General features: G+C 40.1%; 1 protein-coding gene across 1 annotated transcript; it reads right to left on the minus strand.

Moving 5' to 3' along the window:
* Positions 1-212: 212 nt before the first annotated feature.
* On the minus strand, positions 213-5816 carry LOC116676683 (uncharacterized). The gene is made up of 5 exons (XM_032507616.1): positions 5756-5816; positions 844-1754; positions 682-727; positions 441-591; positions 213-357 (listed from the first exon to the last, which is right to left on the minus strand). Exons 1-5 carry the CDS (start codon positions 5814-5816, stop codon positions 228-230), a joined length of 1299 nt encoding a protein of 432 aa, XP_032363507.1. The 3' UTR covers positions 213-227.
* Between the last annotated feature and the right edge of the window lie 10772 nt (positions 5817-16588).

Genomic DNA, 16588 nt, shown 5'->3' on the forward strand with positions numbered 1-16588 from the left:
GATCAACAAATGTTAGAGTCCGGTAGCTGCTCACTCTGTTTGTTATAGGACGCACACCGAGCAGATTAATACGCTCACAGATCCAATCTTTGCAGATGTTCCCGCTTGGTGTTTGGCTAGATCCAAGACTTTGTTCAAGGCCTTAATTTGAGATAATCAAATTTAAGACTTCCTCAAAACTTTTAAGACCCCGCGGCTACCCTGAACAAAGGTGTGTGCAATTACCTTTAAATCTTCCACAGATTCTTGAAGTCATTAAGGTCCGACAGGAATCGAAGCAGTTTTGGAGGGATGTTGTACTGTTTCCCCCGCTTTTCTGCTTTCGTGCCCCGTTCTGGGTTTATCCCCAGCAGGCACCTGTGGCATACAAACATGTCTAAATTGAAATTGCAAAAATAAATAATACTATAAAACGGACAAAAATGATGGTGAAAACTTACCTCTGGATGAACTCCAGAGTCAAGGCTGCTCCCGTTGGATACTTTATATTCAGCACATAATACAGGCTGAACATATAGCTCACAGCAACTAGTGGACAGCCGATTATGTTAACTGGGACTTCATCCACTGACATCTTGTATCTTCCTTCATCTGTAAAACATAAATAACAACATACATCTTTCAATTAAACAAATACACAACACCTCCCAATATTTTTAGAGTAGACATGCATTTCCTTACCCATAACTATGATACACGGGGTGCTTGGCAGCTCTGCTAAGGCATCCTGTGAGAGAGGTGAAGACAGAGTAGGCATAAGGGAAATTAGTGAGGGGACATATTTGTTGGGCTAAATCATAATTTACTAAATTTAAGGATTTGATGTTTTGCAGCAGAACTTACTTCTTCATTTATTAAAAGCACCTTTTGCTCCTCTGAGAGGTACTTCACTAGACCCTGGAGGAGTTTCAATGGGTCTGTAGTAACTCCTTTGATTCCTTTGCTACCAAGAAACTCAGTGATGATCTCGCCCTTCTCCTGAATTTGGTTCAGCAATTTGGTTTGGACAGGAAATCCCATTAGTTTCTCTGTGTGGTCGAGCAGATGGGTGGTGTTGAAGAGGTAAGGCCATTCTTCCATGACTTTGATAATATTTTCCTCACTATTCAGAGTGATGCGCTGGGCATAATATGTTTCAGACATCAGTCTTTTAATGTCACTCTGAGGGAGAAGGTTTTCTTTAAAGGCATCTTGTAGCATTTTCTTTTTACCCTCATGGCTGTTAAAGTCATTCAGTGACTCAGGTTGCCATTGAGTACAACCATAACGGTCAGAAGCTCTGCATTTTTTCTTGGGCCTCTCATCATGGGATGTGCTAAAAGCATACTGTCTTCTGACATTCTCAACCCTGTTCTCCATTTGCATTACAAGGGATGCAAAACCTTGACCCACAACATTTATGCCACATTTGTCCAAGAAGGAATCAGGATATCTCTCAACCAGCTGTTGTGCAACCTGCTTCAACTTGCTTCTGCCTGGTCTGGTGTCAGTAGCCATCATGTCTTCCATGATGATCCGGATCATGTGTCTTCTGTCTTTTGGTAGTGGTCTCTTCTTCTCCTTCAGTGCATTCATCAACGTAACTGGGAACTTCTGCCATGGGATTTGAAACTTCTGTGGAGGTGTCACAGTTGGTGTCACAGTCGGCGTCGCCACCAGATGCTCGTTTAGCGCCACAGTCGGCATTGCCACCAGATGCTCGTTCAAATTTGAATCATTTGGAGCACCGGACACAACCAAGGTGCTCTGAGATGCTAGGGAGGAACAGGAACAATCAAAAAATTTGAATTTCAAAAAAAAGAGAATGAGACACTTACAAAGAGCTGAATGTACTGTCATGTGTCATGGGTGTGTGTGTGTGTGTGTGTGTGTGTGTGTGTGTGTGTGTGTGTGTGTGTGTGTGTGTGTGTGTGTGTGTTTAAATGTCTAATCAAGCCCATTACCTACCTGAGGAGAATGCATGTATCAGCCGCCTGGACTGTATTAACGCAGAGCTGCCAACTTTTCCCAAAACCTTGGAGTGAGATTTGGGGGGGCCAACCCATTTTGCCGCGTACAAAGCAATTTCTTTGGGCCTTTTTCCTTTAGGGTTTAAATTGGGATTTGTTATATGTGGGGGGGATGGGGCTCTCCCTAGGGGGGTCTGGGGGTATGCCCCCCCAGGAAAAAATTTGGAAAAATAAACCATTAATTGGCACCTTCTGGAGAGTTTTCTTGCAAAAAAAATGTAGAAATCAAGTGTTAGCTACATGATATGTGCAAAACTGTAGGGTTAAGAGCCTTTGCATTGTTGTAGTATCAACAGGTGTTAGGGCATTTAGCATTTACATTATTTACATTATTAACTTCTTATGATATAAGAACTGACCCACACAATGTGCCAAACATAATGAACGACATGAAGAGACAGTATATATGTCAGCAACAGCTGAGAAGATTTGGGTCTGTGGTGAACAGGTCCAGGGGTCCCTGGTGTAGGGACCAGGGACCCAAAGTTAAATTAATGTTGAGGGATCAACTAAGACCACTGAAATTCTAAAGAATGAGAACCACTGTTTTACATAAATTCTATTCCTTTAACCTTTGTGCCAAGGCTCAGTAATGTTTGGCCCTCATCCTCTGGCCCCACTTACTGGATTTACTTTTTTGTGAAAATGAAGACTATTTGTTAATTTTATAAAACATCAAATTAATTATTTACAGTTACATTTAGAGATGCACCGAGGTTAGAGAAGCACTTTAGTGGCCCAACGTTGCAGTATCGCATATATAGTATAGTATACATAGTATAGTATATATAGTACAGTATATATAGTATAGTATAAATAGTATAGTATATATAGTACTGTATATATAGTATAGTATAGCTCAGATGTGTTTCATCAGATTTCTGCTCATGTTTACAACTTTGTGCACATTCAAAATATAACTCCTCCCATCTCTGTTGTCCGAGATGTGGAGAGTTGTAATACAGTGTACTGTACATGTAATAGCTCCGCTGATATGGTGGATCTCACTCAGACCGTCTGACAGACACAGAGGCGCATTTGGGTCTCTGACAAAGTTTAGAGGAGGCTGTACGCTGCTCTTCATTGGAGGACTACACACAAATGCAACGCGTCACTGCCCCCCCCCCCCCCTCCCCTCCCCCCCAGAGCGAGTACACTAAAATGAACTGAAGTTGCTACGCTACCAGCCGCGCTGCTCACCTCTGTTTTACAGAGAGAGTGGACACGAAGCGACGGACGGGTTTGTGATACTCAAAGCACATACCTGAAGCCGGGAAGCGCTCTTTAACCCCCTCACAGTCTCTGAAAGCACAACTAGTCGATCATAAGTGGTTCAACAGCTAAATCTATAGATAAACTCATCTTTCAGAAATTTGACCGACCGGGTTGACACTTCAGCGTGAGAAATTGAGGGTGTGGCGTGTGAGCGTGTGAAACCAGTCAAATGCGTGTGTCTCACGGCCAATGCGTGAGAGTTGGCAGCCCTGATTAACGACAAAATCCCATCCAAGTCAGCTGCTGTTAAAAATGTGCAGTCTTCCAGATTTTTAACTCCAATATCTGTCAACTTTGTGACAAGAGTCTCTGTTTGCTCCTCTTCCAGTGAAGGCAGTGTGCTTCTGATCTTCTCCCTTACAGGTTCCATGGTGGACTGTGTTTAAGAGTAACCAGCAGTCTGCCACCTCTATGGTAGTGTCTAAGTGGGGTGTAATCAAGAAGCCCATCAAGTCTTTGGCAAATAAAAGTACCACCTTCACTCTCTACTTCAAAAACACCAAGATCTGGATCAAGACTTGCTCTTTCTGTCGAAGCAAAAGAAGCACAGTCTTTTGTTGTTTCACTACAATGCATGCAATAAGCCCGAGAGTTAACTCTCCACCCTCGCAGCTCAAAATAACAAGCATGTCATTTGCATAGCATGTGCCTCGTACAGTAATTTTGTCTGTCACTACCGCATTTGATGGCGAGACATCAAACACTTTTAGCGCGTCCTTAACCTGACTATCATACAATTCTGGGTAAAACCTTGTACAGTCAGACATGATAAACTCAGGGGAAAACACATTGCCCATGCTTTGGTAGGCCTGCAGCAACTGATGCCTCTCTGAAAGGGATTTTGTGATGTTTCTGAAGTTCTTACTTGCCCGAATACACCTCTTAAAGTAGCTGTGCTTGCTCTCAAATCGCATAGTCCATATGCGAATTAAGGGTCCAAACTTTAATGTGAGATCTGAATAATGTAAAAGGTAATGATGTTTGGGTCGAAGCTTTTTAAGTGAGAAGAGTACATGCCTTGTTTCTATGTACTCCTCAATGAGGACCTTCATGTAGGCAGCCTGTGATTGTGACAGTGTAGGAGCACACACAAGCTCAACCACCTGCTTGAGTAGCAATACAAGTTGCCAAACTTCCTCCTTAGGGTCTCTAATCTTGTCATGTAACAGTACTGGCAAGAACCGAAGAAGCCACCAGTTTTGGGCAGCATGTCCCCCAAGTTTGGTCCCATTGTTATGCAGAACATTAGCCTTATTCTGACTCTCACCTCTAAAAGTCACAATTCTGCGGTTAAGTACATCATAACTGAACCACTTTCTTGATTTTACAAGGAAATGCAGGTACATTGCCAAATCATAGTCAACTATGCCCTCAAATAAATCATGGGCAAGGCAGGGTGGAAGTCCTGGTGCACAAACATGGAAATGTGTGAGTTTGTTCAAAACACTGTTTGACTTGATGCCTTTGTGCATTAGGATATCTGGGTTATTTTCCAACTCCAGCAAGGATTCACTGTAACTAGCTGGTGTTTCTCTCTTGTTCTTTCTTTTTTTGAAAATCCCCTTTTTTAATATGACAGTACCTGCAAAAATATTCAGCACAGCTGAAATTTTCAGTAAATCCCCCAAGATAGTGGGACCCAAGATTGTCTCCAATGACACAGGCAATACTACCTCTGAAAGTTTTCCCTTCAACACAAATGCCTTTTGACTCCAGGTCACACAAGTCTGATAACAAAACATCAAAAACTCTCTCAGGTCCAAAAAACTTACAGTCCTTCTCCAAACAAAGTAGTACAAGCTGTATTGAGTCAACGGTGGATCGGTGGTGTGCATAGACATTACCTAAAGTGTAGTACACAGCAAGAACTTTGTGTTTTAGCCTGGCGGACCCAAGAGGGTTTGCAACTTCAAAAGCATCTTGAAACAACATGATCTGAAGAGCATGTGGATCAGAGGCAAACAGTTCACTAGATTTAGAGACCGAACCATCTCTAATATCACATAGCATGCTCTCGTCGGCATGAACAGGATTTAGAATTTGAAGCTGTACACTTTCATTTTTCAAGAAAGCTCTTAAGCTTTCTAGAATGGGAACATAGTGAAAATGTCTTGTCTTGCCTTTGTCATCATGGCCTAAGGTTATTTGTACAGGTTCTACCAAGTTGAATTCTCTCCTGTAAAACTGAAGTCTTTTGTGGTGTGTAGTTAAGGTGCCACTACTTGCATGTAGGGTGCGCTGCATAGGGCTTTGTTCGTACACACGTTTCCCTAGATTTTGTAAAGCCTCAGCTTGCACACCATATTCTTGGAGACCTCTTGAAAACCATCCATAGTAAACTCATGCTGCATATCCTGTAGTAACCTCATTTCACTTGCAATATCAGAGACTGTAGATGCAGGAACCAGATACTTTGCTTGTAAGCCAAGAAAAAAAGAGCCATGTTTTCAGTGAAATTATCCTGGGCTGACCCTGGGTCAGACTCTCCTTCATGCTGCACTGTTGGTACTTCACTATCAACGCTTGACCCATTATCCGAACCAGCAGGTGCATACTCTGTTGTTTCCCTGATATAACTTTGATCAATATGTGTAACATCACACTGCTTGTGACATCTTGATAAATGAGATGTAAAAGAGGATATGACTTTAAAGGCCTTTGCACATCCACTATAAGGACACGTCACTTCAAGACCCTCTTGCAAATGACACTTAAGGTGAGCTACGAGACCTTTTATGCTTTCACATTCTTTGCCACAAAACTCCCAAGAACACTTCAACTGCACAGATATGTTACGATTAAAAGTCAGCTTCCTCCCTTCGTGGTGAAATCTGGACAAGTGAACATTAAAAGAATTGTAAGACGAAAAGCTTCTTCCACAGTCTGGAAACCCACAGGGAAAAATAGCTTGTTACTGTTTCTATGGGTTCTACAATGTTTCACATAGTCAGAAACTGAGGTATTTCTAAAGTCACAGATACCACAATTAAATATCATCGTGAAAGCAAGCAAAAAAATAGCATGGTATCCAATTAATGTACCAGTAGTAAGGCAGTGTAAAGGCAAGACTGCATGGCTTTCTATGGCGTCTTCTGAGATGTCCAACTGCTGCGTGCACCGGTAGAAATCTGAAAACGACAAGTACAACAGTCATTTTAGTTCCAAGCCACTGTAGTCCCATTGTTCTAATGTACTGCCTCTTTTTTGGAAGTGTTAGTCAAAAAAACACACGAACCTAACCACTAAGGGTGGTGGATATGAAGGTAAATTTTGCAAAATGCAAAAACATGTAAAACAAAAAAAAGTTTGTAGCTGTCATTGTAGTTATGTAAACATCAGTGTACACATTCTTTTATTATTTTTAAGAAAATGGGTGTGTATGTTCTGTGAGTAAAAATTTCAGTTATAGAAAATTACAAGCTCCCATTTTATCAGCTCAAATGTGTTTGCATAGTGAATAAGTGAAAGTGTGTCAATGTACTAGCTAACGGATTTTGCAACATATTTTTCTACATATGTGGACAACATACTTAATAATTTAAGGCGATTATTACACACTAATATTTTACCGAGTTGTGCCAAAAGCGTAACGTGACGCGTAATGATTTCTGGGGCACAGTAGACAGCTGGGCCTGTGGCTAGCTAACGTTAGCTTCTGTAACGTCTCAGAAGTCCCTCCCGAAGATATAACTAGCAACAGCAAGTTAAAATATTCATGTAAGCATGCAGCCTGTTCTATCAACAACATATCCCCAAAAATATTCTTTTTTTACTCACTCTCAAACCGTCAATCGGGTATCGACTATCAAAACATTAGCACTGGCGAACAGTTATAACGGAAAACCTTCAAAATAAAAGCACGAGACGTGGTCACTGAATTGAAACGGCTAGCTTACGGTGAGTCTCAGCTTTTATTTCAAAGGCAACAATGTTAAGCTGGAAATGGGGCACTGACAAGTTAATTTGCTTGATAACATAAAAAAAAAAAATTCTCAGTATAGGTGCTATATATTTGTTCTGATTTCACTCAACAACAGCCAGCTTACAGGTGGCTGCCAACTTCGGTCTTCACTCAAAAAAGTTAAACATTTATAATGCTATCAATGACAACATCGGGGGCTAAGGAAACTAAAGATTACCTTTAGAATCCTACTATGATAATGTGAACTGTGTCACGTAACGTTAAAGCCTCGCGCTGCCTCGCCTCCTCATCGCGTTAACGTCACAGCCAGAGACGAGCCCGCGGAACAACAACGGGAACGAGATGACCGTTGGATGAGCCGCTAATGTCGCGATATCAACATTAACGTTAACGGACCTTCTGACCGCAACCACACTCACAATACCAACAAAATCAACATTATCATATTCTTCTAAATTTATATATATAATTACCTTTTACACAAACGTAACTGGAGGATCAACCTTAAACCTTTGCCTGTTCAGACAGCGGTTGGCAGACGGGGGGGGGAAGGGGGGGGGTTAATGTTTCATGTGCCGCGAAACTCCGCTCGGATTAAAAATACGGACAATTTACTGTAAACAATTACCAGATAAGGACCCACAAAAATGTTGAAGCGGGACATAATGGATGCTTATTTGACATAATAATACAATAATACCTCATACAAAGCTTCTCAGTTTGTACAGAAATCCGCTTTTTAATCTCCAAATCCCAAAGAGCTCACACACAGCACACACTGTAACACCAGCTCACTTAGCTAGCTAACGGTCATATTAGCTAACGTTATTAGCATTAACCATCCAAAATTAACAATAGAACGCTACCAAAAGACAATATAGTATTTCAAAACTAATACTACTAAGAAAACAGTCACCTTGTTAATATTTTCCATAAAATGACTTACCGTTGACAGGCAGGTCAGACTTGTAGCTTTGTCCTTCTCCCGCTTTGTCCGTGGATGAAAAATGGCCGCCAGAATGATTTGGCAGAGATGAAGTTCCCATAATGCAATTCGAAATGTAAATTAACAGAAATATACCTGTAAATCACGTACTACGGACAACTTCTGTTAAAATATACAGTCAAACAACTGTTAATTTACAGATATTTCTTAGAGTGCAGGCTGTCGGCCAGTGCCAACACGCATTTATACCCCTCCGCTTCTTCAGGCCCCGGGCAGCTCTAAAGTGAGAGACAGAAACAGAAGAGAACAGAGGACTGACATCAGTAAAGTAAGAAAGTCACGCAAGTCAAGTGTAAAAGGTTCTTATATAATACACTTGGTAATGTCATGTGACAGATAACACAAATAAATGAAATTTGAAAGTGCTTACATAAACGCTGTCAGGAGTGGCTGGCTGTCTGTGGCCAGGGTCCTGCTGCTCTCCCTCGGCCTGGGAGACAACTGGAAGGGGGACCTCTTTGTCAGCAGGCAGGGTCTGTAGTGACATTCAGATAGAGAATAGGAGAGAACAGAGGATTAAAACATAAAAGTAAGGGGGGATTCCAAGATGGCGGAGGGAATAGGAGTGTAGTCAGTTAGCTCTCCAAAGTCGGGTTAAAATGCCCACAACAATATCGGTACTCGATAGATAAATCTAAAGCATGAGTGGGATAAGCAAGAGGAGAAGTCGGAAAAACTATGAAAAGCAAGACAGAACTGAAAAGCTGCCTGTAACAGAAGAAATCTCCGAACACGAAGCTAGCGAACACGAAAAAGCCCCAGCAGAGAGCATGGAAGAACAAGCTAACACGGAGACTCTGCAAAATGGGCTCGCGGATATTAGAGGTGATATTAAAGCCCTTAAACAAGAGCTGTGCCGGGAGCTGGTCGTATTCAAAGACGAGCTGAAGAAAGAATGGAAGGAAGAAATAACTAGTCTTCGGCAAGAAATAGACCGTAGGCTGTCCGAGAGTGACCGGGCGCTACAGACACAGCAAGTGAGCATTAGCGAGGCACAGACACGCATAGTTGAGGTGGAGGAGTGGAAGGTGGATGCTAATGAGGTGCTAACGAAGATGGTGGAGCAAGTACAGCGAATGCAGGAAAAACTAACCGATCTGGAAGGGAGATCAAGGAGAAACAATATCAGAATCTTCGGTTTACCAGAAGAAGTAGAAGGGAGATCCACAACTACTTTTCTGGAACAACTTTTTAAGAAGGAACTCGAACTTCCGGAGGGGACCAAACTCCAGATCCAACGAGCCCACCGAGCCCTCGCCTCAAAACCGAACCCGAATGCAACACCGAGGTCAGTCGTGGTTAACTTTCTGCAGTTTGAGACCAAAGAAATGATCTTGAAAAAAGCATGGCAGAAAAAGATCCAGGTAACGGGTAAACAAATCTACTTCGACCACGATTATCCGACCGAGATTGTCCAGAAAAGAAAGGCATATACGGCCATTAAGAAAATATTGAAGGAGAAAGGAATACGTTTTCAGACATCGCTTGCTAAAATTCGGATTCATTGGGAGAACGGAACGAAGACATATGACAGTGCCAGGGCAGCAGCGCAGGATATGAAGGAAAGGGGCTACACGGTTGCTGAGCCCGGAGGAGACACCACGGCAGCGGGTGAGAGACAGCGAGGGGCTGCGGGATGGCAGCGAGTGAAGGGGAAAGATCGGGACCGAGATGCGGCACACCGAGTGGAAGAAAAATTACAAAGCTTCCAGTGGAAATCTTAGAATGTTTTGCTTTCAGAAGTTGACTCTGCGAGAAAAGAGGATTCAATTAAAACCGACTGGGAGAGGGTAAGGGATTTAAGTTGGACATGTCTAGATTGAGTGGTAACCCACAGGATGGGAGTAGTACTAGATCTAGGGAGGGGCCCTCAGTAGGGTTGAGGATATCCTCTCCACCCACCAACTGGGACTTGGGGAAGAAAGATACCCCATGTTTGAAAGTCCGCCGGTTTTTTGGTTTATGTTTAGGTTGCAAAAGTTCATGCTTGTTCTGTTTTGTGTTGCTTGGGAGCATATTTAAAGGGAATGGTAAATCATAGTTATGACTGATATCAAGATAATGTCGCTGAATGTGAATGGTTTGAATGCATTGAGTAAAAAAGAAAGAGTGATGACAAAACTGAAAAAGGAAAAAGTACAAATTATATTCTTACAAGAAACTCATTTATCCAAAACGGAGCATGAAAAATTAAAAAAGTATGGCTACAAAAGTTTATACCACAGTTCATATCAAGAAGGTCGTAGAAGAGGTGCTGCGATACTAATTTCGAACACAATACAATTTGAGTATAAAAAGGAATTAAAAGATAAAGAAGGACGATACATAATATTAAAAGGAAGAATAGAAAATGAATTAATAACCTTGGTAAATGTATACGCACCCCCGGAGAGTAACAAAAACTTTTTCAAAAACTTGTTCGATTTAATTGCAATAGAAACAGAAGGAACTCTAATTTGTGGAGGAGATTTAAATGTAGTTCTGCATCATAATATGGACACAACGAGTCATAAAAAAACAAAAAGGCATTTGGCAAAATTTATAAATGTGTCACTAGAAGAGATGGGATTGACAGACGTATGGAGAAGCCTACATCCAGTAGAAAAAGATTTTACGCATCACTCTGCTGCTCATGGAGTACATTCGAGAATAGATTATTTTTTAATCAAGGTAGACGACAAACACAGAGTGAAGGAATGCAGGATAGGGGCGGCAGACGTATCTGATCATAATCCAATTTATTTAAAAGTATGTCTAAGTAATAGGAAAAGAAATACATTATGGAGACTAAATGTGGGAATATTGAACAGTGAACAACGGAGAGGGAAAATAAAAGCAGAAATAAAACAATATATTGAAGAAAATAATAACGGAACTGTAGACCCAACAATATTATGGGATGCCATGAAGGCAGTCATCAGAGGAAAGTTAATTGCTGAAACTGCGCATGATAAAAGACTTAAACTACAGACATACAGGGCAAATACAGAGAGACTTAGGGAATTAGAACAGGAATATCAGAAAACAAAAGACTCGAAGGTTTACCAAGAAACCAAGATAGTTAAAACCAAGATAAATGACATATTACTAGAAGAGACTGAAAAAAGGAATGCATTTCTGAAGCAGAATTATTACGAAGCAGGTCCAAGGGCAACTAAACTGTTAGCGAAACGGATACGCAAACAACAAACACTTAATGCGATATATAAAATTAGACACCCACATACAGGTGAACTAACGGAAAATCCAGAGGAAATAGAGGGTATCTTTCGAGATTATTATGAGGAACTGTATACACAACCAGAATTTGCACATGGGGAGGAAATGAAAACCTTTCTAAATGAATTAGATTTACCAACAATTGGCAAACTACAAAATGAGACGCTGACAGCAACAATTACAATAGAGGAAGTGAAACAGGCAATAAATACATTAAAAAATAATAAGTCGCCAGGCAGTGATGGATACCCGGCAGAATGGTACAAGATGTTTAGAGAAGAATTAACTCCAATACTTACAGCTTCTTTCAATTGGACACTCGAAAATAACAAAATACCTCCATCATGGAGCGAAGCTATCATCTCAGTCATCTCAAAACAAGGAAAAGATAAGGAACACTGTAGCAATTACAGACCAATTTCACTGTTAAACGTGGACTATAAGATATACACAACCATTATTTCTAATAGATTAAATACCTTTGTAACAGAATTGATAGACGAAGATCAAACAGGATTTATGAGAGGACGTCAAACACATGATTATATTAGAAGAGTTTTACATATAGTAGATCAAGCGCAACTGGGAAAACAAAGTACCATACTAGTAAGTGTAGACGCGGAAAAAGCATTTGACTTAGTAAATTGGGAATTTTTATATAAAACATTAGAACGATTTGGATTCAGTAATAAATCAATACAGAGTATAAAGACACTATATCACCACCCCACAGCGAGAATTAAAATAAACGGAAGCCTGACTGACAAATTCAACATACAAAGATCAACTAGACAGGGGTGCTGCCTATCACCTACTCTGTTTGCCCTCTTTATAGAGCCTCTGGCATAGGCAGTACGACAAGACGACAAAGTTAAGGGAGTTATGGTAAATAGAGAAGAACACAAAATAGGGCTTTTTGCAGACGATATAATAACTTTTCTTGAACAGCCGAATGAATCACTACCAGCACTGATGAATCTCTTTGGAAAGTATGGTAATCTTTCAGGATATAAAATTAATGTAACTAAAACACAAATTCTGACACTCAATTACATTCCTTTGAAAGAAATTCAGGAAACTTTTCCCATCAAATGGAATATGAAGGAAATTAAGTATCTAGGGATTAACATCACTAAAGAGTTATCCACACTTTACAAAGCAAATTATGATAAAATAAGCCAAGAAATTCAAAAAGATATAGATAGGTGGACTACTCTGCCCTTAGATCTGAATTCAAGAATTGAAACTATTAAAATGAATGTGCAAGCAAAACTCCTATACTTGTTCCAGTCATTACCAATAGAGGTTCCTCAAACACAATTTGCGACCTGGGATAAGATAATATCAAGATTCATTTGGGGCGGAAAAAAACCTAGAGTTAAATATGAAACTCTTCAGCTACCGAAAGACAGGGGAGGTGTGGGTCTCCCAAAACTAAGGGAGTACTTTAGTGCAGCTCAACTCAGGCATGTAATATGCTGGTGCACACCAGACTATATAGCTAAGTGGAAAGATATGGAGAAAGAATTTGGAGGATACCCAATTCAAAGTGTTATTGGAGATGAAGATAGATATGAGAAAATCAAGAAGTACATGGACCCAATTACAGTGTTTACACTGGAATTGTGGTTCAAAACATTAAAAAAACACAAGATAAAGAAAGAAATGAAGGTGCTCCGGTGGATAGCATATGACAGTGATTTCAAACCAGCAATGTATGATAAGGGGTTCAAACAATGGATAAATAAGGGGGTCACGGGATGGTATACCCTTCTGAAAGATGGGGAGCTGGAGAGTTTTCAAAAAATGAAGGAGAAGTATAATTTAGATAAACATGAATTTTACAGGTACCTGCAATTGAGAGACTATTATAAGAAAGAAATCAGGTGGGATCCCTCTGTGGAAGTAAATGGGGTGATTAAAATTGTGATAAATTCATCCAGTGGAACAAAAATTAAAATCATCTCTACTCTATATCAAAAATTGAGGATGAACAAACATTCAACTAAATATATAAAAGAAAAGTGGGAGTCAGAGCTGAACACGACAATTTCAGATGAAGACTGGTTGGATATGTGGGAAACACATCAAACATCCACCAATTCACGGATATGGAGGGAATTCTCATGGAAAAATCTAATACGATTTTTCATCACACCTAAAGTCCAGAATAGATACAAGGGCACAAACATGGGGTGTTGGAGGAACTGTGGATCAATGAATGCTGATCATTCTCACATATTCTGGAACTGTCCTATCATTGTCCAATTCTGGAAAAATGTTCATGTAACAGTGGAGAAGGTTCTGGGATATGATATCCCTATGAGTAGTGTGGTACTATATCTTTGCAATTTTAATAATATCAAAGTAAGGGCAAAAGACAGGTATCTGATTAAGATACTGTTAATAGCTAGCAAGAAAGCTATTACGAGGAAATGGGGAAAGGCAGATCCCCCTTGTCAAGAACAATGGACTGGAATAATAGAAGAAATCCACACTATGGAAAAACTGACACATCGTTTGAGACTTCAGCAAACACAAATGGAAGAGAAATGGAAGAAATGGACAACATTCAAGACAAAAGTCAGCGACAAGAAATAAAGAACTAGACAAACTAGATGGAACTAAGGTCAAATAGAGGAACAGCTCCCAAGCCAAAGTTTTATGTTATGTTGATTGTAAAGTGTTCATGTATATGGTATATGTAAGCAAAAATGGAAAAAACTAATAAAAAGTTAAATGATAAAAAAAAAAAAATGCCGCTGGTCTGAATGAAACCTAAATGACTTGAAGGACTGTCTTCAAGTGCAACATTGTCTGTCATTGTTTTTTTCCCACATGAAAAGTAACGGGCATTTATTTCTACAACTTGTTTTCTTTTATTTTAGTTGGGTTTGTTTTTTGTTCATTTCAAATATTATTATTATTAAAGGGTATAGTGCAATATCGTTGACAGGTGTTGCAAAATATTAGTGCTGGTTATAGGCTTAACAATACTTTTAGAGACCCCTTATTGCTTGCTAATGTGGTTCGAGGTGTTGCCTTCTCTTATTCTCTGCATGTAATTAATGTGGTATTGTGTTTTATTGCTCTTTTATTGTGTGTATTGGGTCCTACATATTAATAGCTTCTAAATTATTCCAGTGAAATTTTGCTATTTGTATCAAGTGATTGCATCGGTGCTATTGCACTTTATTTCTTTTTTTAAATCGCTACTGTGTCCACGCTGGCGCTGTTGGCTGTCTTTTATTAGTGTTTTTAATTGATGCAAACTGTGTGAATAAATTCCATTTATATTTTGTACCTGGCCTCCCGTCCCAGTTTGTTCTGGACACTTACCTGTTTTCAATCACTACGTGTGTAAAACTAGTGTTCATTAATTGGTGTTAATGGTTAACATATACTGGTGATAGTGGGAGGGAAAGTGCCAAAAATGTTAAAAGAAGAAACACAAACATCGAAAAAGAAGAAAAAGGATGAAAAAGGATGAAAAACTTGGAAAAAGGCAACAAAAATGTCAAAAAAGTTAATTTTCTGTTTTGAAAAGTGCATAGTAGACAGTAGGACAACACAAGGGTTAATCTCTTGATATGTCCTAGTTTTATGGCTCTGTAATCTGATATGATTATAGTAGTTTGGTCCTACCAGACTCTGGTCCATCAGCCTGGTCCTACCAGACACTGGTACATTTAATTTGTACAGAGAGTCTGGCCAATCTCTACTGACAAGTGTTAACTTACTTGAAGGAAGGTATTCTGTTGAACTTTGAAAATATTGGATCTGCCCAGAGCCACTTTGGATCTGCCATAACCAATTGCTGATGTTTGGTTGTAACGTATGTCATGTGCATGTGCAACAAGAGGGCATATTTAGCATTAGCATTGCTAGCATTAGCCTAAGCCAACTCCTTCACTACTAACAGAGTGAGCTGGAACGTCAAACCTTTCCCGAACCCCATCATCAGGGCCACCAACAAAACTCAGCAAAGATTTTTCTTGCTCGGGCTTTAACTTCTGGATATTTACCGTAAGGCAGCCATTACAGAACTACAACTCTAGCGCACAGCTTCAACGTCATCGTTCTCAGCCACTCCCTCCGTATGCTGATTGGATCGCCAAATATTTATAAATATATATAAATATAACACTTTATCGCGAACCCACACGTAGTACTGATGGAAAATGAAAATTGAGAATAAGTACGTAGGACGGCGGAGCTAGGTTATGATTATAGTCTTTGTTTCTGAATGACATTTCTGTCTTGCTTAAAAGTGCTCGCCATTTTGTACGTTGTGTTTCTTGTTGACATGTGATTACTTTAAAGCTAATTCAGCATAGAACCAATCAGGTTTTCAGGGGCCCATATTCATTATACCCTTGTACTGCCTCATGTTTGATCTCAGATCTTTTAGTGTTAGCCTGGAGGCTCCCTCCCCCACTCTCCCCTGTCGCATCACTGTCTCATCTGTATTGGTCCGGTGTCTTGCATGTTTTGAGGGACTTAACTTGGATGCACTATTGTTGGGATTTGACATGGTGAAAGGCCGTAGCAAGTTGCTTTTTCACAACTGCATGCATTTAGAACAAATCTTTTTTTATAATGGGTGAGCTTATATTTTTAGTTTGAAACAATGGTGGTCTGAATACACCTCACAAAAGCGCCATAACCCTGGCCCTACTTTAAAAGAGAAATGTTGACGTTGCACTATTACACAAGTTGCATTTGCTCCAGACTGATGCTGGCCACTTAGCTGACAGATTCTATTATATGATTGCATCTTCCACAGCAAGCTCCAAAACTAAAGGAGTGACTATTGTAGTTAAAAGTGTAATAGTGTGTCTTCTTGACTAATGGATAACTGCGGTGGATACTATGTTGTTAGTTTTAACGTTACTTACCAGAAACAATGTTGCCAGTGAGTTTCAAGACATGGATGTATAATAATGACTTGGATGGAGCCGTGAACAGTGCATGTCTCCTAGCATGTCTATGTGTGACCGTTGGTGCGTAAAGCAGGGTCGGGTTTCTTTGTTGGTAGTTATTCTAGGTGGCTTAGAAAGCACAGAGAACATGAAAGATATGAAAGAATGTTTGGTTAATTATAAAGCTGTGGACAGATCCCCGAAACTTTGCAGAAAGGTGAGGAGTTTGCATGCC

The sequence above is a fragment of the Etheostoma spectabile genome, unplaced genomic scaffold (genome assembly GCF_008692095.1).
Source record: "Etheostoma spectabile isolate EspeVRDwgs_2016 unplaced genomic scaffold, UIUC_Espe_1.0 scaffold00003638, whole genome shotgun sequence".
Taxonomy (NCBI): domain Eukaryota; kingdom Metazoa; phylum Chordata; class Actinopteri; order Perciformes; family Percidae; genus Etheostoma; species Etheostoma spectabile.

What these genes read in the sequence shown, in the direction of transcription:
- LOC116676683 (XM_032507616.1), bottom strand. Translation starts at nt 5,816, where the DNA reads ATGGGTCAAGCGTTGATAGTGAAGTACCAACAGTGCAGCATGAAGGAG. An exon ending in GAAGGAGAGTCTGACCCAGG is followed by an intron (nt 1,755 to 5,755) that starts GTCAGCCCAGGA and finishes GTTCCTCCCTAG; the next exon opens with CATCTCAGAGCACCTTGGTT. An exon ending in TGCTTTTAATAAATGAAGAA is followed by an intron (nt 728 to 843) that starts GTAAGTTCTGCT and finishes CCTCTCTCACAG; the next exon opens with GATGCCTTAGCAGAGCTGCC.